Here is a 24989-nt window from a genome sequence, read left to right on the forward strand (position 1 = left end):
TGAAATATTTTAAAAAATTATTATTCAAAATATGATTTAATATGAAAGCAATAGGCAGAGTGTTACAGGCATCGCCCTAAAGAATGTAGCCTCATGGCCAGTGTAGCCCAGCTGTAAGTAAGCTATTAAGACTCGACTGTACACTGTGTTCATGTTTTCCTCCGAAACAATAAGTTCGGTTGGAGCCTTTCAACGCCTCTCTCTGTCTCTCGCTAGCAAAGTTGACCCAGACAACAAAGTAAAGCTAGTTTTAGCCAGAGGTCCCTTTACTACAGTTCGGAGCCGCAGACCTGTTTTATATACGCGCGGAATAGTTTTCTACACGAGATCACTGCAAAAAGTGCAGCTTTACCTAATGTCCACCTACTGTTACTCATTTATATTAAGATTTAAAAATCTAGTTGATATTGGTATGGCGATTAACCTTCAGTAATAGTAATAAATCACACAGCAATAGTACATTCATGTGGTTGTAAAAAGCATGATAATATATTAAGTAATCCAAAGTATTCAGAATACGTTACTCTCATTGAGTAACCTTCCCAACACTGATTATTGGTCCCACGTTTACTACGTTGTCGTGAATGTGTTTCCAAAGACAGGACTGGAAGGAAAGCAGTAATGGACATGGGTTTGAGTGGGTGTGGTGTGGTGGGCATGCCTGTGGAGAAAGTAACAAAGATGTGAACTTAAAGATTTTGGATTAAAAGTTTAAAGAAGTGAAAGCAGTGACAGAAGGTGGAGTGGTGGTTATGAGAGAACAGACTTTCAAAGTGAGAGAATGGTTGAAATATTCATCGCTAAATGCTCGTAGTGCTCTCAGCCTATTTCTGGTTCTGGTGCACTGCAAAGCTGCAGAGAGTCACTCTTCATGTATGTGTGTGTGCTGCATGCAGCTCTTCCCTGCAGCTAAACAGCATTTCTGTTCTTCTATTAAAATAAACTTGTCTGATTGTATTTCTGTTGTGTATATCGCTCTTTTGCCCCTCCCTCTATCAGTCTCTTTCTTTGTTTCACTCTGTGCTGCTTTGTACTGTGTGCCTTTGTGTTTGGAAAAGAGAATATCTTTTTCTTTCTAAATCTGCATAGGAGGAGGAGATGTTACAGGCACTCTAGTGACTGCCTGTGAGAAGTATTGAACAGGCCTACTCCCCACAGAGGGCTGTAGGATATGTGACTGAAGTAAATCAAATGAAAAAGTTTCTCAAGAAAATTTCAGACAGAAAAAAACTGCAACAAGAAGGAAAAGAAAAATTAAATTGAAAGCCTTTATAGTCATTAAACACAGTGTAATGAGATTAAAACCAGCTCTTTAAAATCGCACATGTACTTAGCACACAATTATATAAATATGCAGTACAGGAGTGACACAGACTGACAGCCAGAGAATGATGGTACTACCAGATATGCAACATGGTTACACCGTACTACAGTATAGCATAGTACGGAGTACTACGGTAGAGTACTACAGAAAAATAAAATGAGGCTCATAGCCATATAACTGCAAAGAAAATAACTGCATATAGATGTAAAATGATTTGAAGAAGAACTCAAACATCTGTACAAAAACACTCAAAGTGGCTCCAAAGAAACATGACAGATGGAAAAAACCCAGAGCATTTGTACTGGAGTGATTACACTAATACAGGAGACTCGGAGTAATGTAGCCACAGTCATGAAAGAGTACAAATATGTCTGAGACGGCAGATGCAAACAGCAGAGGCAGAAGTCGATCAGTGACGTCACCACGGACTAGAACAGCTGACTGTGAGTGCAGACCATCAATAACACATTTATATTTATTTTGAAAGTTTTCTACACAAACCGACAAATGTCTGGTCTTTAGTTTCAAAGCAACATCGAGGTACTTTCCAAAATCTGACCTGCATCGACCATCAGCTGAGCGTCTTCCTCATCATACCGGTCTCCATGATTGCTGCAGAAACACTAAATTACTGGGAACCGAATACCTGAACTCAACTTGAAATGCAGCAACTTCCCGGCGACATTAGCGTTTCATTTTTTTGTACCAGACTGTTTGAATTAGTGTAACCTTGTGTGTTTTAGTAGGATTCAGCTGAGGCGGCGCTGTGACTTTTATTGGGTGGCCACAGACCCCCGAGGCCTGTCCATGCACTGGACACTGAAGAGGGAAAACAAAAAAACAAAAAAAACTGAGGAGACCAAATTGCCCATCAGTAATCTACCCATGGATTTTGAAGCTATGATCTTTCCCTGAGATGTGTTCAGAGTTTGACCAAAAGTTTAACTGAAACTATAGAAGTTGTCTCGCACGTTCATCATTGTCACTGTGAAACATGAGAGCTTAATGGTGGTGAGACTGAACCATCGTGTGACTGTAGTGGGACTCCTTTATAGTTTCTTCTAATTTTTCTTCTGATCAAGTCAAGATCATTTTTGTAGTTCTCTAAGAAATTGACCTTACTGCTCATGTGATTTGTGATCTCAGGCTTTCCTGCTGAGTCTGTGTTCAAAAGTCTGACAAATTCATTTCAGTGAGCAGAGATCATTAGAAGGGATCGAACACTACCCCCGAAAGTCTAGATGGTGGTGGTGGAGATGGAGGCTGACTGGCCCGAATAAGGACTAGCCCAGTGATGTCACAATGAGCTTGGCAGCGTGGGAAGTGATGTAAGCTGAGATTGGCCACCAAACGCCTGGGAAACAGACAGATGTGTGACTGCAGAGCTTCCTCATTGAATTTACACATAAGCTTCATAATACTGGTTTTGTCAACGATGGCCCCGGTTAGTTAAAAGGTTCAACAATGAACTGACTACACAGCATCTCTCTCTGATTTTACACACTTGGAGAACAGTCCAGTTTTACATAAACAGAATGCTAAATGTCTTTCAGGTTGAAGTAAAATAAGTCACTTTATGTTGCGTCCTGCAGTGACCCAGCCTGGGTCCTCCAGCCAAACAATGACGCTCCTGCTGCAGTGAACACAGTGATCCACTGCACTGTACTGTACAGGCCTCCAGTGACCACAACACCAACAACCTTCCCGCAGGCAGGATGAGTGAGTTTGCATTAAAGAGAAAGACATGCAGTCAGTATAAAAGGATGGAGCCACACAGAGGGAGCTATAGAAGTAAAAACAGGGGAAAAGTTAGAGAACAGGAGTGAGGGAAAGAGATCTTCACTGAAGCTAGAGACAATCCAGTGTGACGTGGCCTCTGGCTGCCCTCTGTCGCTTTCTCTTTCACTCCATGTAAGCTTTTGTTTTTCTTTCCATGCACCTATTATCCAGCCACCTTTTCTGCGTTCCTTCACTCTTTCCTTATTGTATTTTTAAACCACATCTGTAATTCAGTTCTCTTGTTCCCTGCTCACCTGCCTGTTTTGTTTGAAAGAGATTTAGTTTCTGCAAGGCCCGTCTGGTTATGTAGCCAAAAGTTCAGAGTAGTTTTGCTAACGGCCACTTGGCAATGACTCAAAAAGTGAGTCACTCTTCTGAAGGCTTATATGATAAAAACACGTAACTTTACAGCAGAAAAAAACAACAAAAGAATAAAACTGCTTACATCCTTGACATAGAAAAACGATTTAGCCTCTAAGGATAATTTTCCCTTTCCTAATAGCTGTACATGGGGTGAATTTCTACCTTATTCTGGTGCTACTCGTAACTACTTAGTAAATACCTTCTGTTTGCACACATAGCTCGCTAACCAGTATGTTGTCACGTACAAACTCCTGTCAGAAACACATTCTCACCATATTTTAGGCTCGGGGAAATCTCGAGAATCACTCAGCAGGAGGAACAACAAAGACTAACAGCCAACGAGGTGGCTTCTGTCCAATATGTGTTCTCTGGTCCTCAGTCTTTGGCCCAGTGTTTTGGGTTTTGTATCCTTGGATTTGGTTTTCTGGCTCGTGTTTACTTTCTTGTGTGTTTCAGTTTAATCTATCTTCCCTAATCTTCCATTTCTTTTGTTTTAAAGTCTTCACTTGGCTCAGCTTCCTATTTTTTTTGATAGTCTCGTCTGTGGTTCTTTGTATTTAATTTTACTTCCCTTATCTCATCGTCCCCTTGCCCTTGTTGTGTTGTCACCATAGCTGTGTTTTTCCAGATGTTTGGACTTCTTTTGGATTTTGGGCTTCTGTGGAGTTAGAAGCATTAAACTTTGCTTAATGTTCATTTCTGTGTCAACAATCCTGCATTTAGGTAAATAAAACAGCGTTTCATGATAATATGATTAAAGCCATGTACAGTTTGGACACAGCTAACATTATGTCACCTGTTGGTTTGTGAGTTTGTTTCCTGTTGTCATTTGGTTGTTTTGAAACAAGAGGGGGGAGGGGCAGTCTGAGTGTAAAAGTGAATGCTCATTGGCTAACAAACTGTCATTCTCAAGTTGTTAGCCAGTAATAGTCATAAGTTTTCTGAAGCTTAGAATGAATAAAATTTAGAAAATGGATTTATTGTTTTATTCACTATCATCCAAAATGAGCTTAGCCCATAAAATGTACAATTATCAAGTCAAGTGGCTTCATGGTCATTCCAGCCATGTGCAGTGGTGCAGTACACAGTGAAACGAGACAATGTTCATCCAAGACCGTGGTGCTACATATGACACATAACAGACAATCAACACAGGACTACATAAAGTGCAAAACTTGCAAAAAACCAAAACAAAGACAGTGCAACAGCAGACAGAACAGAGGGATACAGACACTGTATCAGTGCAGCATGTATGCATTTACCCATAAATACATCCTAACAATTCAGCAGGATAATCTGCAATCACATGGTAACACACCTGACGGGAAAACTAAACATGTGCAAACACACACATATAGTGTGTGAAGACGCTTATGCTAAACACTGATGGGAAGTACTGGTGCTGCACCTTTTTATTTACATATTAAAACTTTCTAAAGGCAAATATCTGGGGTGGGGTTTGGGGAGGAGAGATGAAGAGTAGCAGGTATACATTACAGGTTGGACAACTGATAAAAAAAAGAACATATTTTTGTTTTTATGGAGATGCCAGGCAGGAAGAAAAGAGGAAAACCTCAGAGAAGATTCATGAATGCAGTGAAGGTGGACATGCCGAGGGTTGGTGTGACAGAAGATGAGAGTAGAGATGAGGTTAGGTGGAGGAGATGATGAACTATAGTGATCCTTAAAGTTAAGATTTTTTTTAATTCTTACTTTACTTTTTAAAATTGAAAAAACCTTTTCTAATGAACTGCAGTTGAGTTAGAACTTCATGTAAAAATCTCATGTTTTGACTTTTTTAAATAAGATTACTTTTGTTTTTGTACAGTTTGTTTTTACTTCATTTAGTTAAAACTTGACATGGGCGGGGTATTGTAGGTCTGTGACATCACTTCACCTGTGAGCAAGCGTCAGTCATAAAGCATCATCCACCACCCAACACTTACTTCTTCAGTACAGTCTCATGGAACAAAGACTGTATCAGCTGATGTGAAAGAACTTGCCTTAACATGCCAATATGTTCCTTTGCATGAAGATGAAAGATTTTAATCTATAACTTACCGAAAAACATCAAGACTTGTATGTCTACAGTCAAAGAAGAGAAACAAGGAAGAAAAGTTTTTCTGTTCATCATAGCGTTTAATGTGTTTTTATTTTCTATTTCCTTTTCATATTCATTTTTAACACGGTATCAGGTAGCACTGTGGTACCTTGTGTTACTGTTATATTAACTGATCTGAAAACAGAAGGATAGTCTTCATTAGTCATTTTATGTGACATTAATATTGGTGGTTTTACAGCTATAATCCAATACACAGCTAATACCACTACAATTCCACTGAAACGATACAGATAAGCCCAAATGTAATCAGTATTTACATTTAATATTATAATATTCCATACACAGACCTGTCCACCATAGAAAACACGGAGGATCTGAATATGTTGAACAACATGGCAGACACAAGTAAAATGAACGACGCACAATACAAAAATGTGAGTACACTTTTATCCTCTTTTTAAATTAAAACTGATTCATATAAACCACAGGTGGGAGTTAAAGTATTTGTATGTATCAGTGGCATGGTATACATGGATGCCGTCACCTTTCTGCACTGCTTCCTGGCTTAAGAATTGTGAAATATTATTACTACTATAGTTAAATAAATATCTGCTATATTACAAAAAATATATTTTCTATTACCTGAAAAGCACAAGTAATGGAAGAACTTTTCAGACCATTCCTTTAGGTAAAAAAGCAATAAAAACACCATGAAAACACCTCAGTACACATAAAACTGTATTATTGAAAAACTGTGCATAAAGTCTCAAAAGTAAAAGTAATTATTCTGCAGATAAACGTCCACCTATCTTTGGATTAAGTTTTCTGATTTGTGTTTTTGCTTTCACTTTAATATATCGTCCCAGTAGTCCATTGTATTTTGTTGTCAAGTCTTCATCTCTGTGTTAGGTGTTTCCCCGTTTAGTTGCTTTCTGTTTTATTTGAAAGGTCTTTGCATTTATTTTACTTCCCTTGTCACATTGTCCTTGATAAGAATTAGCCCTGAATTCCTGAAGGCTCTCGCTGTCTTGGTTGACACGTCTCTGAAACATCACATGGAGATCTGGGGTAGTGGTTCCCGTCTTTAAGAAAAGGGGGAGTGGAGGGTGTGCTCCAGCTATAGGGGGATTAGACTCCTCAGCCTCACTGGGAAGTCTGGGTCTATGCTAGGGTACTGAGAAGGAGTTTGTGTGGTGGTGAAACCTCAGATTCAGATTGTGTTTTTTGTCCTGTTGGCAAAACATTGGATAAGCTCTTAATTTTGTCAAGGATATTCGAGTGTGTGGAAGTGCCCATGTGTTTTGTGGACTTACAGGGGGGATTTGATCACTACGATAACATGTGGCGTATTCCCTTTAGTTAGGAGGCATTCAGTCTCTGTACTTTGTACTCAGTCTCAGTGCTTGGTCTGCATTGCTGGCAGTAAGTTGGAATCATTTCCAGACTGCACCAAGGCTGCCCTTTGTCATCATCCATCCATCCATCCATCTATTTTCTTCCACTTATTCGGGGCTTGGTCACGGAGGCAGCAGCCCGAGCAGAGAAGTCAGGACCTCCCTCTCCCCAGCCACCTCCTCCAGCTTGTCCAGGGGAACACCAAGGCGTTCCCAGGCCAGCCAAGAGATATAATCTCTCCAGCGTGTCCTGGGTCTGCCCCGGGGCCTCCTCTCGGTGCGACATGCCTTGAACACCACACCCAGGAGGCGCCCAGGAAGCATCCTTATCAGATGCCCGAACAACCTCAACTGGCTCCTTTTGATGTGGAGTAGCAGTGGCTCTACTCTCAGCCTCTCCAGGATGGTTGAACCTCTCACCCTATCTCTAAGGGAGAGGCCAGCCACCCGTCAAAGGAAGCTAATTTCCGCCGCTTGTATCTGCGATCTCGTTCTTTCACTCACTACCCAAAGCTCAGGGCAGGTACGTAGATTGACTGGTAAATTCAGACCTTTGCTTTTACACTCAGCTCTCTCTTCACCATGACAGACCAGGTACAGAGTCTGCATCACTGCAGCTGCAGCACCAATCCATTTGTGGATCTCCCGCTCCCTTCTCCCATAACTTGTGAACAAGACCCCAAGATGCTTAAACTCCTCTACTTGGGGCAGGAACTCGTCCCTGGCCCAGAGTTTGCACTCAACTCTTTTCTGGAAGAGGGCCATGGCCTCAGATTTGGAGCCACTGATTCTCATTCCCACAGCTTCACACTCAGCTGCGAATCATTCCAGTTTGAGCTGGAAGCTAACAGAAACACATTACCTCAGAAAACCAAAGATTAGATTCTGAGACAATCCAAGTGAAATACTTCCGCCACTTGGCTATGCCTAGAGCACCGCTTTCCCCTTCTGAGTCGCCTCACAGTTTACAAGAATTTCTTTGAGGACGTCCAAAAGTCTTTTTCCATGGCCTCTGTGAACTCCTCCCACACTCTAGTTTTTGCTTGTGCCACTCCCCGAGCCACATTCTGCTTGGTCTGTCAGTACTTATCAGCTGCCTCAGCTGCCTCTAACCAAACCTGGTAGGACTCCTTTTTCAGGCTGGTGGCTGTCTTCACCTCTGGTGTCTACTATTTGGTTCAGGGGCCACCACAACAGGCACCGACTGTCTTGCGGCCACAGCTCACTGAAGCAGCTTCAGCAATCGAGTTGCTGAACATGGTCCATTCAGATTCAAGATTCAAAGATTCAAAGCGTTTATTGTCATATGTACAAAGAAAAGCATTTCTCTGTGCAATGAAATTCTTTCTCTGCTTTCAACACACAGATGCCTGGTTAATATATACAAATAGGACAGATAAATACAAATAGTATAATTTATATAGTATAATATTGAAGATCTCACAGACCGGGCCTCTGCCAGGCATTCCCAGCACACCATCACTATACGTTTAGGTGCGCAAGGTCTGTCCATCATCCTCCTGCGCCACTTAATCCAACTCACCACCAGGTGGTGATCAGTTGACAGCTCAACCCCTTTTTTTACCCAAGTGTCCAGAACATATGGCAGCAGGTCTGGTGATACAAGTATTGACTTGTGGCCTAGGGTGTCCTTGTGCCACGTGCACTTATGGACACCCTTATGTTCAAATATGATGTTTGTTATGGACAAACTGTGGTTTGCACCGAAGTCCAGCATCAACAACAAGTCCAACAACAAAACGCCACTCGGGTTTAGATCCAGCAGGCTGTTCCTCCCAGTCACGCGCCTCCAGGTCTCACTATCGTTGCCCACATGAGTGCTTCATTTTCCTAGTAGGACAACAGAGTCCCGAGGTGGAGCACTGTCAGGGTCTCCAAGAAGGCTGGGTACTCTGAACCGTCATTCGGTGCATAAGTGCAGTCGGCAGTTAGGACCTGTTCCCTGACCCGAAGGCGCAGGGAAAAAACCCTCTTGTCCACTGGGAGAAACCCCTACATACTGGCAGCAAGCTGAGGGCATACTAGATACCCACCCCAGCCCACCGCCTTTCACCAGGGGCAACTTCAGACTGAGGAGACTGGTCCCAGAGCCCAAGCCAGGCTCCTTCTCTGTGTGTAATTTTGTGTTTAATCTGTATGTGTGTGTAAAACATTAGCGTTTCCAGTCTTTTGTAGAGAGGCCAAACCCCAAAATCTCACCCTCAACACAGTCCAAACACAGCCTAACTTTACCATTTCAAGGCTGTCCATTGGGGATTGAGTCTGTCGACATAACGTGCCACTAACCATGTAACTACAGGTGTGACTGGGTAATTACTGCACCAGATGACCAGATATATCCCCTCGGTCCAACTCAAACTGAATGATTCCAAAGATAAATGAGACCTCTTAGGTTCGGGCTTTATTACTAAGCCAGAAATTTAGGTCATATAGTTTTAGTCAACACAATTTATTTATTGCTTGCAGCGAGCCTAGATTGGGATGTATGGTGACATCAGCGGCTGGAGGTGGTCGATGTCGGACACAGATTTCTACAAAAATGATGAGGCTATGTTCAGAAACTGGGAGCCTGGACAACCGGACAACTGGTTAAAGAAAGAACACTGCACTGACTTACATGAGACTGGATTATGGAATAATGACAAATGTGACAGTAAATTTAACGCAGTTTGTTCTGATGTCACAGGTGAGGATGTTTTTTAAATGTAAAGGTCAGGGGCATTTTCATCTAGAACCTGAGCTGTTTTGTTTAAGGGATCTACATTGTTCTTCAGAACACTTCGCTTTGGTCTGTTTACAGGACTGAATGTGACATTTGTCTTCATCAACAATTTCATGACATGGACTGAAGCCCAGAGCTACTGCAGAGCTCATCACACAGACCTGGCCAGTGTGAGAAACATGTCAGAGAACCAGAGGGTGACAGAAGTGCTACCTGCAGGGTAATCCGCCTGGATCGGCCTTTTCAGAGACTCCTGGAAGTGGGCAGATGGTAGTAACTCCGCGTTTAGATACTGGAATCCAACTCAACCTGATATCAGCACAGGGCTCTTTGTACCTTCATCTGGAATATGGGAGGACTGGAACTGTGACCGAAAGACAGCATTTATCTGCTACAGTGGTAAGCTGTACTTTGTTACATTCCACCACTGAAAAGCAAAATTTCCGGCTTACCTAATTTTTCTAATTTAAGCCAACACAAATAAACTGAGTTGATCAGCTTTTTGAATGAAAAGTACTGGTAACTTACTTAAGTTGATAAAACTGAGTTCAGTCTACTTAATATTTTTATTTAAGCACAATATTAGATTTAACAGTGAGGTAGTCTTCAGTTTTGGATTTAATTACATGATTTCAAATAGAGACAACGCTGCTCCCATGTACCTCAGAGCCTCGCACACTGCACTCCAGACTGATGTTAAACAATATCCATAAAGAAGCCAAAGTAAAACTACTGCAGATTTGCTGCACTGGGCTGTGAAACTGATGTTGCTTTATTTCTGACCCAACACTTCTTTACCCTTACCCACCAATCACAGTTGTAGTGTCAGAGAATAATTCAGAATAAATAATCAAAGATTTCTAAATAATATAAAGCCTTTATGTCAGACCCTTTAGTTAGACGCAGTCATTCTGACCAGAATTTTTCAAAGTAAGTTAAGGTATATAGTAACATGCACAATGTTTCAGTCCATTAGGCAGATGCAGTAGAGGCAGCCCATCAAATCATCAAACTATTAAAGCAGCAGTATTTAGTACAGGCACGGGAAAGTCACCCTGCCCTCCATACACCTGGTCAAAAAGCTGGGAAGAAAGCTGCTTTACATTTCCTGCTTTACAAGGTTTTGAATTCATGCAAATGCTCCCTTATCACATAAACTCAAACACCATGTGATATGAATGAATCCTCTAAAATGCTACTACTCATCTCAGTATGTTCTGTTTTGAATGTCCACTTGTCTTTTTTTAAATGTGCTACTGGAAACCACAGAAAGCGTCCATGAAATGCATGTAAACCTACTTTGTGAAACTTAGTTACTATTGTTGTTTGCAGACTTCTTCCTGCTCTCTCTGTCTACTGTCGCCATCCTCCTCACTCCTTCTTTTCAGTCACAGACAAACACATGGCATTCAAATAGAAAATAGTAAAATAACCTTATACTAATTATTATAAGTGCAGGTTGGGAATCCACACTTGATATCAATACAACACACTGCTCAGTTAGGTGGAATCATCATCAGTGATGAAATGATACATGTTTATCTTGCTATATTTCAGGTAAAGTGTGTTTTATATCTACACCACTCATTTGTGTCATGAAATTATCTCTTCATCTTCTTTCTGCTGCAACAATGAAAGTCCTATTTATTAATGACAAGACACAACATTAAAATAAGTGATTATTACTACTAGAACTAACCCTTTTGGGTCTAAGCCAGGGTGTCAACCGCATGACCCACGGGCCACATCCGGCCCATGAGGTCATTTCATATGTCAGTTATTAGTGGCCCGACAGTATGTGGGAGCCGAATCCTCAGTCCCGCTCAGAATCCATGCAGGCACTGGTGGGGCTTCATTTTGATGGGCACACTATGCCAATCACATGCAATGACAGACATGGATCATAGCACTATGTGAATGCAGGAAGAGGGGCAGACATTCCAAGACAGCAGGTGTAGTGGTACAGCCGGGTACACCGAGAGGCTGGGAGCCGGATTTAAATGCCAGCGTGTCAGGAAAAGTACATAAAGGAACAAAAACATAAAATGAGAATCTGGCTGCATTTCAGTAATAATGGAGACTGCAAAGCTGACAGCAGAACTGATCAAATTAGCAGCTGAATAAAGTGATCCATATTTTCCATTGTGGAGGACAAAAGCTTTCAAACTTGTCCAGGCCTTAAACCTCACCTGTGTTCTCCCTAAAAGTAGTAAATCCATAAAAATAAGGCTTTTATGAAGACACTCAATAAAAAAAACTGCTCCTTGAGAAAAACTAAAGTTACAGTTCAGTACTGAATATTACACAAAATGAACTATTTATACAAAGTGTGCTTGAATGGCAGAGATGCAGGAATTTCAACAAGCATCAAACAACTAAAAGAGCAAAAGATTAAAGAGCAGCCAGCCAGAGTCTGCAAAAAGATGTTAATACAAAGCGCTAATCTGTCTGTAAGCAACATCCCCCAGGTTCTGAAACTGCGGGTTAATTAACTGAACCAGCAGCAAAAGGAGACATTTGGAAAACATTGTCATGAATCTCTTCTTAACTTCGCTGTTTTACTTCCACCATGATAAAACGCACTTCCTGCACAGCGCTATCTCTGCTTTGAATCTCTGTTTTCTGCATCAATTTCTTATTACGCAGCAGTCTACCTTTGTGTACAGTGCTGTCGACTGCTATTTTGTTTTTCACCAAAAATGACCTTTGACAAGAAATGCTAATTTCTTCTATTCAGTACAGATTTATACTTTAACAAATTATCCAAAATTGCAAAACGCTTAGCTCTTGTCTCTAATAAAATCTCTGTTACTTTGTAAAAAGCAGAAAAGTTTCTGTTTTTCACTTTCTAATATAGAAATTTCTTCTTTACGACTACAGTTAAACGGAAAAAAACAAAGACACCAACAAACAAACTGGACAGTCTGGGCAATGAACTTTTTCTGTAGTTTCATTTGTTACAGTTTAAGTCCAAAGAGTCGTGCTGACAGATTTCTTTAACTGATCCGGCCTAAAGGCGGCTGTATGTGGCTGCCACGTAAAATGAATTTGACGCCCCTGAACTAAACTCACCTGTGCTCTGAGAAAACTCAGGGCAGCAGAAAAAGCAGGTGAAGTATGCTGTGCGTTCTGTTTTCTAACCCTGACTGTTCTTCATTCTTTAATCAGCGCCTACCTACAGGCAGGTGGTGAGATTGAGGCTGGAGACAAAAAACACAGTTGTGGATCTGAATGACGATGATGTGATGGATGCCATGCTGAAACAGGTAACTGGTTTTTGGGCAGATTAAGTCAGTCACCTAACTGCACCGTTATTGTGAAATATAGCTTACGCTGCTTTTACTTTCATAACAACAAACTTATAAATGCAGCAGCAAAAACGAGTGAATAGAGAATATCAGTGAATGATGTCATATTCTGAAAATGACTGTTTTGTGTGTCCCAGCTCAAACAGAAGCTGGAGGACCAGGGAGGCACTGGAGATCTCACAGTGAGCTGGAGGAAGCAGCCAGATGGAGACAAGGACGAAGAAGGAACCAAGGAAAGGAACCCATCTGTAAAAGATGAGCTTTAAACGTTACTCGTTGAGATTATGAAACATTTCTTTTTGCTTTGTTCTTTTAAAAAGTATTATTCTTTAGTTCTTCTCCAATTTGTGTGAAATCTGCTTTCTTATGTAAAATGAAATGGTCACAGCTAATAAAGCAGGACTTTAAACAACATGTTTTGAGGCATTGGTAAAAGAAGCCTTGGCTGATGTTTCTGTGAATATAAAAAAGAACATCTAAGATTTTATTTGAAATTAATAGCATAATTTTTGTCCCATCCTCTTTTCTATTATATTTCTACAACAAACGCTGTAATAAGCTGATCTCTTAATGGTTGCTGATGCAGCTGTACTCGACCTCAGTTCTGCCTCTGACACAGTCACATCAGTCTGGGTGTGAGAGTAACGAACGAAGAGAGTCCACCGCCCGCCGGATTGGCAGGCACTCTTTCTCCACTGTGCTGTATTTCCTGCTCTGTCAGTTTCCAGCTGGTGTACAGGATCAGGTGGTCGATCCCCCGTACCTGCTGGGACAAAACAGCACCCAGCCTTCTGTTCAAGGGGCACATCTGCAGGACAAAAGGGAGGGAGAAGTTAAGTTAAGAAGCTCTGCAGCGTGAGCACCGAGCACCTGGTCCATGAGGCTCTGGAAAGTGCCTGGGTCTCTGAACAAGCCAAACGGAAGTTTGACAAATAGGTACAACCCTCACGAAGTGGATGAGGCTTTTTTTCCTTGGACTTTGCAGACAAGAGAATCTACTTTTGTGGTAGTTGACACAGAACCATATAGACCCATCTTTCTTCACTACAAGAACTATGAGAACTATTTTCAGCATTTCAGCCAATTCTCTCCAGACAGTTTGCCTTTTATGCTCAGGTAACCTTGGCACCTTTAGCCCCAACTCATCTCCCTCCTTCACCAGGACACTAGACCAGAGAAGCGGTTTTGGCCTCTGTCCATGCTTTTAGGAGATTAAGGTGATATATCTGTGTGGCTCCACCCCTTTCTGACTGTATCCCCTCATAGTCGGTGAAAACAAAAGGGTCCTTCCCACTTGGCGAGTAACTTTCACCTTGAAGAAGGCAGTAACACAAGCACTTTATCTCCTGGTGAAAATTGCAACTGTTGCACAGGCGCTGCTCACGTTCTGAAGCACATTTTTCAGTGACAACCTCCCCAATGTGTGCAGCGTTGCTCTAAGGTCCAGGACCTACTGAATCTCATTTTTTTCTGGACCAGGGTCTGCGTGCAGTCCCTGTCCACCAAAGCCTGGCGTAAAGCCCCTTGACACCTTACCAGAAGACTGTATGTGCCTCCTGGATCCGGGCAGGGTGTGGGAGGCTCAGCGGCATGAAACACCTGCCCAGCTCCATCAACAGACACTCTTGTCTCATGTGTACCGTCCGCCAGCAGTCCTGCCCCAGTGCCGCCCTCCATTGTTCAAATGCAGTCCCTGTTGCCTCCGGGACGCGGCAAGGGAGATCGGGCAAAAAGGGCAAAAAGTTTTCTCTTCTTTTTCTCTCAACAGGTGATCCAGGAGATTTTTTCTTTCTCTTTGTCTTTGTAAGTGCCCTTTCTCACTGTCCCTTTTCCCTTCTGTTTTTCTTTTCCTTCCTCTCTTTCTTTCTCCCTTTCCTATCCCCCAGTCATGTCTGTTCCATCTGTAACAACTGAAAATAAAGTAAATAATAACAACAAAGTTTGATCAAATGGACCAATACGGCAATGCCATGATGATCCATTTGGCAAAATAAATCCATTTGGTATCCTTGTTGGTCTTCAGACAACAATTCTGACAGCTAAAGAACCAAATGGGACAGACAAAAGGAGAAAAAAAAAAAAAGGGCAAAAAGCCAGGGATCCTCTTCCTCAGTACTGGATGCAGCTCTCTGCTACCTGTATCCGGCCTGGATGTCCTCCGCCAGGATGACAGCCCCCTTCAGGCTTGCCAGCTGATGTCAGTGAACCCATCATGCCATTTTTCTAGGCAGCCCTTCCACAAATTGTTTGAGGACAATGTCAGCATCTGTACCTCTCCCTACAACGGCCCAGTCATGCACCTTCCAGGCCCACGTGAACAGCTGGTCCTCTGCCGTCATCCAACAGCCCCAGAACCGCCAGCAATGGTTTTCCTGGGAAAGGCCCAAGTGATCCAAAATGGCCCGGCAGATGTCTCCAAAGCTCCCCGTAAGGCTTGCTGCAGGCTTAGAGCTGCCGTCTGAACCTCCCTAGAGAGCAGCAGCTGTGGCGCCCATTCTGCTGTGGGCCACTGGCACGCTCTGCCATGGCTTGGAAGGTCTCCAGGAATAACTGTGGGTTGTCCCCCTCCCCTATCCGATGCATCGTCACTGCCAGCAGAGGAGGGGGCAGTGGCACTGTGATCCCGACCAGCAGCTGCATCTGGTGCTCGGCCGGGTCCTGAAGTCTGTCCGGCTGTTCCCTCTGCGCCACCGCTTGCTCCCTGTGGATGGCCGCCAGCAACTGAACCGGCTGCGCAGTCTGTGGGTCTGACATGACCACCACGACCCCGTCCCCGCAGCAGAGCCGTAGACCACACATTCCTCTTTTGTTTTCTTTATTCTAGCAGATTCCAAACTGTGTTTGTTGAAATATCACTGAGACTTTGCTCTTTTCCTTTTATCATTTTTGTAGTGATGAATTTTAGTTCCTGTGTTTTGTTTGATGCCTATTAGTTTTTAGTTTCGTCTGTGTTTCTCGCTCATGTTTGTGTTAATATCTCAGTTCTCCTGTGTTTTCTACTCCGACATGTTAGTATTTACGTCTGTATTAGTTCTCTTGTTTATTTCCTGCTTTATTTTGAAGGTTAGTTTCCTTTTATGCCTCACATATGTTTTATTTCTTGCTTTTTGCTTAATTTGATTATATTCACCTGTGTCTCGTTTCCAGTCTCATATCAGTGTATAAATAGTCTGGTCCCCCTGTTTGTTTTGATGTCAGTGTCTGGACCTTTTACACTTTTGATATTGTAAAGCTATTAAAAGTTGTCTTTCCTTGGTCACTTGTGTTTATTGTATCAATATTGTGTGTTTGGATGTTTACCTCTCAATCATTAGTTGGTTCCAGAGCCTGAGCTGTGCATTGAGGAGACTCTGACCATATGTAGGTGATATCTTTCAACCACACACTAACTCAGGGTCCTTCAGTCAGATGCAGTGGGGAAAATCAGATCCAAAATCCAGATTTGGGAGACAAAGTTAATAAAACTGAAATGCAACTACAGGCAGGAAACAATGACCAACAAAATAAAACGGGAAGTAACAGCAGGTCTAACAAAGAAATGCAGACTTAAGAGGCAAATAGAGGAAACACAGGAGAGCAGGAAATCTGAAAATAGATAATAATAATACTATAACTTACAAACAAAAACACAACCTCCACTGAGAAACTGAAAGGTGGATCATGACACCTCCCACCAGAGAGAAAGTCCATGTTTCTATCGCCAAATATGGCAGCGTGGGATCAGAGTACCAGGATCTCCATTATGATCGGTTTTTATACTTTTGGTATTTTATAAATTGCTTGGTTATTTTAAGTTAAACGACTCATACAAGTCATACTTTGAAGTTATTTGAAATGGAGAAGTTTTTAAAAGTTAATAGTAAGAAAAGCCTGATGAGTTCAAGCAGGATATTTAAGGTGTGGTGTTCACATGGGGGGTACATTTTTTTCTATCCAGCTCCTATTTTAACAACAACTTTAACATTTTTAATGAAGCTGTGCAAAATGTACCTTCATGCAAAATAATGTCCGTATTACAAGCCATCAAAGTGCACTTTCATTTTCACGTGGCTAGCTCAAACATGTGAGTTATGAAGGCTAAAAAGGTCCACACACACACACACACACACACACACACACACACACACACACAGACACACACACACACAGTCGAGGCTGTGGGCTTTCTGAGACAGATGGGGATGAGAGAAAAAGCACAGTGTGAAGAAGAGGGAGTGAAACAAGGACAGACCAACAAAATACAGAGAAAGAGAGGAGCAGAGGGGAGAGAAAAACATTGAATGGATGCTTCAGCTGACATTTCCTTTGACCAATCAGAGCAAACGCTTCCCTCCTCCTGCATCCAGCCACTGTGATTGGCCAGCAGGAGCCGAGCTGCAGAGAGAGAGAGAGAAGAACACAGAGAGAAAGGGAAGAAACAGTCAGATGAAGACAGCTCTGTTCTTTACATGTGTACTGCTCTCTCTCTCCCTCTTTCAGTCATTCTTCTCTGTCTCGCTCGTCCCGCTCTGTCTGCTTCTGATGCAGTTCGCTCGCCCATGATTATTTCTCATTCCTGAGGAGAGAGGGGTTTAATGCGATGGACCTGCTTCCCACCGACTGCTGCTGCTGCTGTTTACACCGCAGCATCATGGGACCTGTAGTTTCCTCAGCAGCACAGGAGGACAGCTGATTAGCCAGGGATTGTGGGTTTTCGGAGTTTGGAGATGTGAGCTGGTGGGCAGACGAGGCTCAACAAACTCTCTCTCTCTCTTTCTTTCTTTCTTTCTATTCTCTCGCTCTCTTCCGTTCTCATGCTTTTGAACCCTCTTCTGCCCTTTCCCTTCGTCTCCTCTGCAGTTTCTTTCATCTGATCTCTCCATCTTCCTTTCTAACCTATTTTTTCCTTTTTCTTTTCCTGTCATACTCACCATTTTCCCACCATTTTCTCCTCTCTGCTCCTCCTAACTCTGACCCGTCCGAGGGCAAAGGCAGAATGGGTTGTCGTCTCACTCGGACCAAGGTGAGTGAGCTTCTGCAGGTGTGTTTTGGGTCGGAGAGAGAAAGAGAGACAGAGAGTGATAAACAAAGATGGGGTGAGAAAGGGAGAAGAGGTGGAGGAAGAGGAGGAGGAGGGTGGGTAAATGAGATGTGATGGCTGCTGGGATGACCGGCTCTCTGTTATATCACTGTGGACATGTAGACACACACCTATACTGTATGACTGTAAGCACACACACACACACACACACACACACACACACACTCCTGCTCACACGAACATGTACACAAATCCCTAACCCAGATATTACGAATGAACCCAGACAATAGCTGAGGGAGAAGCTCCGATGACTGAAGGCTAAAGGCTGTTATCTGGCTGTGTGTGTGTGTGTGTGTGTGTGTGTGTGTGTGTGTGTGTGTGTGTGTGTGTAAAGGATGAGGAGGCAGAAAGAAAAGCAGTGAGTGAGAAACTGAGTGATGGGAGCTGCACACACATGTCCAGGATTCATAAAGTATTCACATCCCTTCACTTTACACTCACATCTTTTTCAATGAGTCACAGTCAGTGTTTCTTGCTTTTTGCAGTTCTATTGCAATATAATGTAAAAATCAAATGCTCCTATTTGCCATTTAAAAGTATTCTAAAACTTAATTTAGTCCTTTGTAGAAGCTTCTATGGCAGCAGTCATAGTTTCCAGTATTTTGGGTAAATCTCTAAGAAGCGTATCTTATTCTCCTTGCAGAACCTCAGAACCTCAGTATGAAAGATGATTTCTGTGTCTAAAGACTGAGGCTACTGTAGATGTGTCTTGTATTCTCTCTAATGGTCAGCAGGGGGTGAAGCCGGTGGCTGCAAAAACACTGCTCTGAAGGATTTATTCTTTAATTGCCATTTTGAAGTCTTTGTAAATTCGGGACCACAGTGGAATCAACACTTTAATAAATCAGGGTAATAATCTCCTTGACCATATTTCTCAGAGTGACAGGTTAACTTAATACTAGGTTTGACAACAGGACTTCCAGCTGTTAGCTATGGCTACGTAAACCTTTAAAATGCTGCCTGTGCTGGGTCCACTGATGCTCTCTGGGTTTAAAGTCTGGTCTCTGAGGTGCTGACAGGTAAACCCACTCAGGTCTCGCTCTTTGTGCTGCTGGGACGCTCCCCTACAGCACGATGATGCCTCCACCGTGCTTAGCTACACCAGTGGGTTCACTGAGTGATGATCAGTGCCTGGACGCCAGTTTGTGTCTCATCATATCAACAAATCTCTTTGCTCATTGTCCTTTAAATGCAGTTTGACAAACTCCAAGCAGGCTGTCATGAGTATTTTACCCACAGTGGCTTCAGTCTCAGTGCTGTGCTGAAGCAAAGGCCTGATTTGCAGAGATCAGCTGAGTTCGCTCGTCCAGCAGGTTATCTCATCTCTGCAGAGAACGTCCCAGTCCTGTGTTTTCCTGAAATGCAGCATGGTTTGTTCTGTCTTTTCATTCCTATAAATAAGTTATGTTTATACATGCAAGGGTATAAATGTGTGCTTCACTTAAAGCCATTAACCGTGGTGTTTACATGAGAAGTTATTTATTATTAATTAGAGGTTTGTAGAACCAGAGAGAAACAAGTGCAACCTTTTCAGAGCTGTTAGTGTGCCTGGAGACTCTTTGGTGGTGTCTGTGAAGGTTCTCAGTCATCCAGGTCATCGTAGTCTAAGGAGCTTGCAAAGAAAAGCGTCTGGACTTCTTTGAGTTGCTTGAAGACGTTTCACCTCTCATCCGAGAAGCTTCTTCAGTTCTAAGGGTCAGTGGTAGAGAGTCCCAGATTTAAACCCAGTGGGAGTTTCCCCCCAAAGAGGGACAAAGGACCCCCTGATGATCCTCTACCTAATCACATGAGCCAAGGTGTGAAAGTGGGTGTGGGTCCCAATCAGCCAGGGTTTCGGGTGAGCTCATTGTGAAACCTGGCCCCACCCTATCATGTGATTTCCTGAGGTCAGATGGCCCAGGATGTGAGTGGGCGTTAAGGCGTCTGGGGAGGGAACTCAAAACTGGATTATAGATGGCAGACAGTTGGTGTCGTAAACCACCGCCTCTGTTCAAAGATGGTGGCTCTTCTATGTTGTGCCATGCGCTTGTGAAGTGGCTGTTTGGTCTCTCCGATGTAGAGGTCTGGGCATTCCTCGCTGCACTGTACAGCATACACCACATTGTTAAGTTTGTGTTTTGGAGTTTTGTCTTTCGGGTGAACCAGTTTCTGTCTGAGTGTGTTGCTGGGTCTGAAGTACACATACAGATACAGAGCGGACTTGATTCTACGGAGAGCACAAAATCAGCTGTGAAAGGATAAGACAGGTCCATTTCACTATAGATGCCCTCCAGAGCAAGATTAGCCAGACTCTGCAGGAACTAGAAACCCTTCTACCCTCTCCAATCTTAGAAGGGGTTTACAAGTTTGTGGACAAGGCTCAGCGGGCCCAACACTCTAAAGGAAAAAAAAAAGACAACGCAGGAAATTCCACACCTTGCTTTCAAAAACACTCACTCCTCAGTCTGAATCTACACAACTCAGAGAAGAACACACACCTGAGGACAGTCAGGAAAAATGGGTGAAGAACTTTTCAGACTGGAATCTCACTGAACCTGAAAAGAAAGTATTAGCCAAAGGACTCAATTTTGCCATTGTTCCGCAACAGTTGCCCATAGTGGACCTCATCACAGCCACAGAAACCGCCATACGGATTAACAAATTATCACAGACAGAAGCAGAACAGATCAGGATGAAAGTCTCAGCCACCCTCTCCAGTGCCAAAGTCCCTCCGTCTAACCTCACATTACAAGAAAAGAAGGCCGTCGCTTCTCTGAGCAAAGACCACAACATCACTATATTACCAGCTGATAAGGGAAGGTGCACCGTGGTCCTAAACACAACGGATTACCACACAAAGATCACTACTCTCCTCAGTGACAACAATACATACAAAGCCTTAAAGCGAGACCCCACAAGCAGCTACAAGAAGAAAGTTATAGCTTGCCTTCAAGACCTTGAAAGGGACAAAATCATTGACCGCCTCACATATCACCGCCTTTACCCAGGGGATGCCATACCCTGCATTTACGGACTTCCTAAGATCCACAAGGAAGGTGTCCCACTCAGACAACATCTCGAAACACCTTGCTACCGTCCTAGCACCTCTTGTGGGGAACACCCCACATCCCATCAAGAACTCCACCGACTTCACCGACAAGGTCCAGAAACTTACCCTGGATCCAGATGAAACCATGGTGTCCTTTGATGTAGTCTCTCTCTTCACTTGCATTCCCACCACGGAGGCGGAGACTGTCAGAAAACGACTACAAGAAGACAGCTCCTTGGAAGACAGGACCAACTTCACACCCGATCAGATCTGCACACTGTTAGACCTCTGCCTCACCACTACATACTTCAAATACAACGATGGCTTCTACAGACAAAAACATGGCTGTGCCATGGGCTCCCCCGTGTCACCTATTGTAGCCAACCTTTACATGGAGGAAGTGGAGAGAAAGGCTCTTGGCTCTTTTAAAGAGAGAGTACCCAGCCACTGGTACAGATATGTAGACGACACCTGGGTCAAAATCAAGACACAAGAAGTGGAATCCTTCACTGCGCACATTAACGCCGTGGATGAGAACATCAAGTTCACCAGGGAAGACACAAAGGATAACTGTTTGCCTTTCCTGGACTGCGCTGTGCACATTGAAGAGAATGGCAACCTCAACATTGAAGTTTACCGGACGCCCACACACACGGACCAGTACCTCCTCTTTGACTCCCCCCAACCTCTGGAACACAAACTTGGAGTAATTAGGACCCTACACCACCGGGCAGAACATGTTCCCTCTAAGCCTGAAGGGAAAAAGAAGGAACACACACATGTAAAGGAAGCTCTCAAAACATGTGGTTAGCCTAACTGGGCGTTCATAAAGTCAGCAAAGATGCACAGAAAAGAAGACCAGACACCAGCGAGGGAGGATAAGAAAGACAGACGCAACAACGTTGTCATCCCCTATGTAGCCGGTGTATCAGAGAAACTCAGGAGAGTTTTCTCCAAACACGACATCCCAGTGTACTTCAGACCCAGCAACACACTCAGACAGAAACTGGTTCATCCCAAAGACAAAACTCCAAAACACAAACTTAACTAGAAAAATTTGCATTTCCTGCGAAAATGCTGTGTGGATGCCTTAACGCTGAAGCTGTCTGCTGAAAAGCTGAAAAAGATGAAAAGTTGCAAAAAGTTGTATGGTGGTGAAAAAAAAATTTCACCCTAAGCAGGATTCAAACCTGGCCCTCCTGGTCTCAAGGCGGCGACTCATCTCACTGAGCCAAACTCATTCTCACAAAGAAGAGGTGGACAGACTGACCATTCTGCTGAAATGAGCAGAAGCTGCTGAGAATTTTGCTGATAAGAGGTGAGAAGGCTGAAAATTTTGCAGCAGAGGTGAATAAGCAGAATTTGGGCTGAAAAGAAGTGAAAATTCTGCTGAAAAGAGTTCTGCGAAAATCGGATAAAAACTGTGGGAGTAGTTAAGTGCCGAAAAACATACGGAAGCAACCAGAATAATAAAGAATAAAGAGAAACAGGAAAAGAATAGTGTGGATGCCTTGAGGCATCCACACAACAATGTGGTGTATGCTGTACAGTGCAGTGAGGAATGCCCAGACCTCTACATCGGAGAGACCAAACAGCCACTTCACAAGCGCATGGCACAACATAGAAGAGCCACCTCCACAGGACAAGACTCAGCAGTTCATCTGCATCTTAAGGATAAAGGTCACTCTTTCGAGGATGCCAATGTTCACATTTTGGACAGAGAGGACAGATGGTTTGAAAGAGGAGTGAAAGAGGCCATCTATGTCCACTGTGAGCGACCATCTTTGAACAGAGGCGGTGGTTTACGACACCAACTGTCTGCCATCTATAATCCAGTTTTGAGATCCCTCCCCAGACGCCTTAATGGCCACTCACATCCTGGGCCATCTGACCTCAGGAAATCACATGATAGGGTGGGGCCAGGTTTCACAATGAGCTCACCCGAAACCCTGGCTGATTGGGACCCACACCCACTTTCACACCTTGGCTCATGTGATTAGGTAGAAGATCATCAGGGGGTCCTTTGTCCCTCTTTGGGGGGAAACTCCCACTGGGTTTAAATCTGGGACTCTCCACCATTGACCCTTAGAACTGAAGAAGCTTCTTGGATGAGAGGTGAAACGTCTTCAAGCAACTCAAAGAAGTCCAGACGCTTTTCTTTCCAAGCTCCTTAGACTCTTTGGTGGTGTTTTCATTGTTGTTACTTAATGACTTGATTAACAAAATTAATTTGTGGTCTTGTATTTGTCTGCAGCTTGTTCAGACGGAGAAGTTTGATGAAGAAGGAGTTGTTTCAGTGAGAGGGAAATGTGCTGGATTAGCTTCAAACAGCCTCATCGGGCACTTCATGCATGGGTCAAGTACAGTTTCAGAGAGCTGTTGGTCTGATGTCTGCTGAAGATGTCATGACCTGACACTCCGAGGCTAATCTTTGATTTGATCTGCGAGCCCAGAAGAACGTTTGCGCTGGTTGCACTTCCAGAATCTAGATATGAGCTGATGAAGTGCTGTGAATGTTTCAGTAAGAGATCTTCTCTTAATCCTGACTATATAAGAATGTACACGAGACATCCAGACTCCTCAGTTCAGACTGTTATTTTTCACAAGCCAGAGGGGCCATAAAGAGCAAGTAATTACAACCCAATCTCATTTGCATGACATCAAATCTGAGCAAATGCTCCTGCTTAAAAGGAGCCATAAAGCCTACATACGGAGGAGAAAGGGAAGCGGGGGACTGTGGTTCATGTCTCAAGCTTTGTTTTTTACTCGCTGTTTGATGAAGTTTAAGAAGATGTTCACAGCGTTAACCTGTAGAAAAACTGTGTTAAGTGGTGCAATGTGTATAAAAATGTGATGCTAACGGGTCTTGATCATCTGTCCACATGTGAGAAGTTGGGAGTGAGTACAGATGTTTCCACTTTTTGTTAGAGATGTCTTCCTGTGATGCTAAGCATCCCCATTTTAGCACCATGAAACTAGAAGTGAAGATTGAGGAGGGTTAGACAAGGAATCCAAGGAACACTGCAGTCACATGTCGGTCTGCAGGCCTGCACTAAATCATGCAATCATGATAGTGCCATTATTTATCAGCTAAAAATCATGTTGCATTAAATATGAAGTAAAAGTAGAAGTTTAGACCTGGGACTCATCATCTATCGATCACCTGCACACCTAAAGCATCTGTTTCATTATCACACAAACAGTGTTTGGTTTTGAAATCTTTGGTTTTTGTGCTGTTTATTTTGAACAGTCTGTAACTGTAGCTTCGGATTTTCGCTGTTTTCTTCCCCCCGTGTGATAAAAAAATCAAGTTTGGCATTTGACTTACTGAAGCAGTCGGGGACTTTGATGAGTCATCCAGCGTTTATGTTCTTGTCTCAGGATCTCCATATTTCCATCAGAATTCTGCACAAAACCTTAAACCATCATTCCAGACAAATGGAGGATTTATTTTATTTCATTTTGCGGAATAATAAATATTTAATCTTATGTTAAATATCCCCATAATTTCCCTAATTAGTTTTGAGCTCGTTGGCAATGATCTGAATATAGGTCAGCATGTTTTTCCTTCTTTATGTGCCTCTAATAAACTTCACAGATATGGAGCATCTTATCTGACTCTACAAAGGTTTTTTTTTTTCTTAAACCAAACCCTGCCAATCGCGACTTCGGTTGGTGACTAATGTATAAGAGGAAAAAAAGAAAATCACTCATTTAAAAGCTTTTAACACTCTATTATCCGCATAAAGCCTGAACAGCACAAGGACACATTATGAAGAGCACTCCGGCTTCAGCTCCACAGATCAGCCGTCACTGGGAGTTTTTCTTGGAAAGTGTTCCCGTTTGTCTTGGTGACTGAGCACTCCTCCTTCCTTCTCGCTGCCTGTTGTAGCAAGAAGCCACATCTC

The 24989-nt window shown here is 43.1% G+C and overlaps 1 protein-coding gene across 2 annotated transcripts in view; it reads left to right on the top strand.

Annotated features, from left to right (window-relative positions):
• The first annotated feature begins 17370 nt into the window (after positions 1–17370).
• Positions 17371–24989, top strand: part of LOC102078812 (uncharacterized) — a 32677-nt gene continuing 25058 nt past the window's right edge. The window contains exons 1-2 of one of the 2 annotated variants that reach the window (XM_025901821.1): positions 17371–17689; positions 17948–17975. In XM_025901821.1, the coding sequence (XP_025757606.1) occupies positions 17949–17975 (27 nt within the window). In that variant the 5' untranslated portion in view covers positions 17371–17689; position 17948. Of the gene's footprint in view, positions 17976–24989 lie in introns of both variants that reach the window. The other variant, XM_019350159.2, reaches the window with a different exon arrangement.

Source organism: Oreochromis niloticus, linkage group LG20, assembly GCF_001858045.2.
Source record: "Oreochromis niloticus isolate F11D_XX linkage group LG20, O_niloticus_UMD_NMBU, whole genome shotgun sequence".
In the NCBI taxonomy this organism is placed as follows: Eukaryota; Metazoa; Chordata; class Actinopteri; order Cichliformes; family Cichlidae; genus Oreochromis; species Oreochromis niloticus.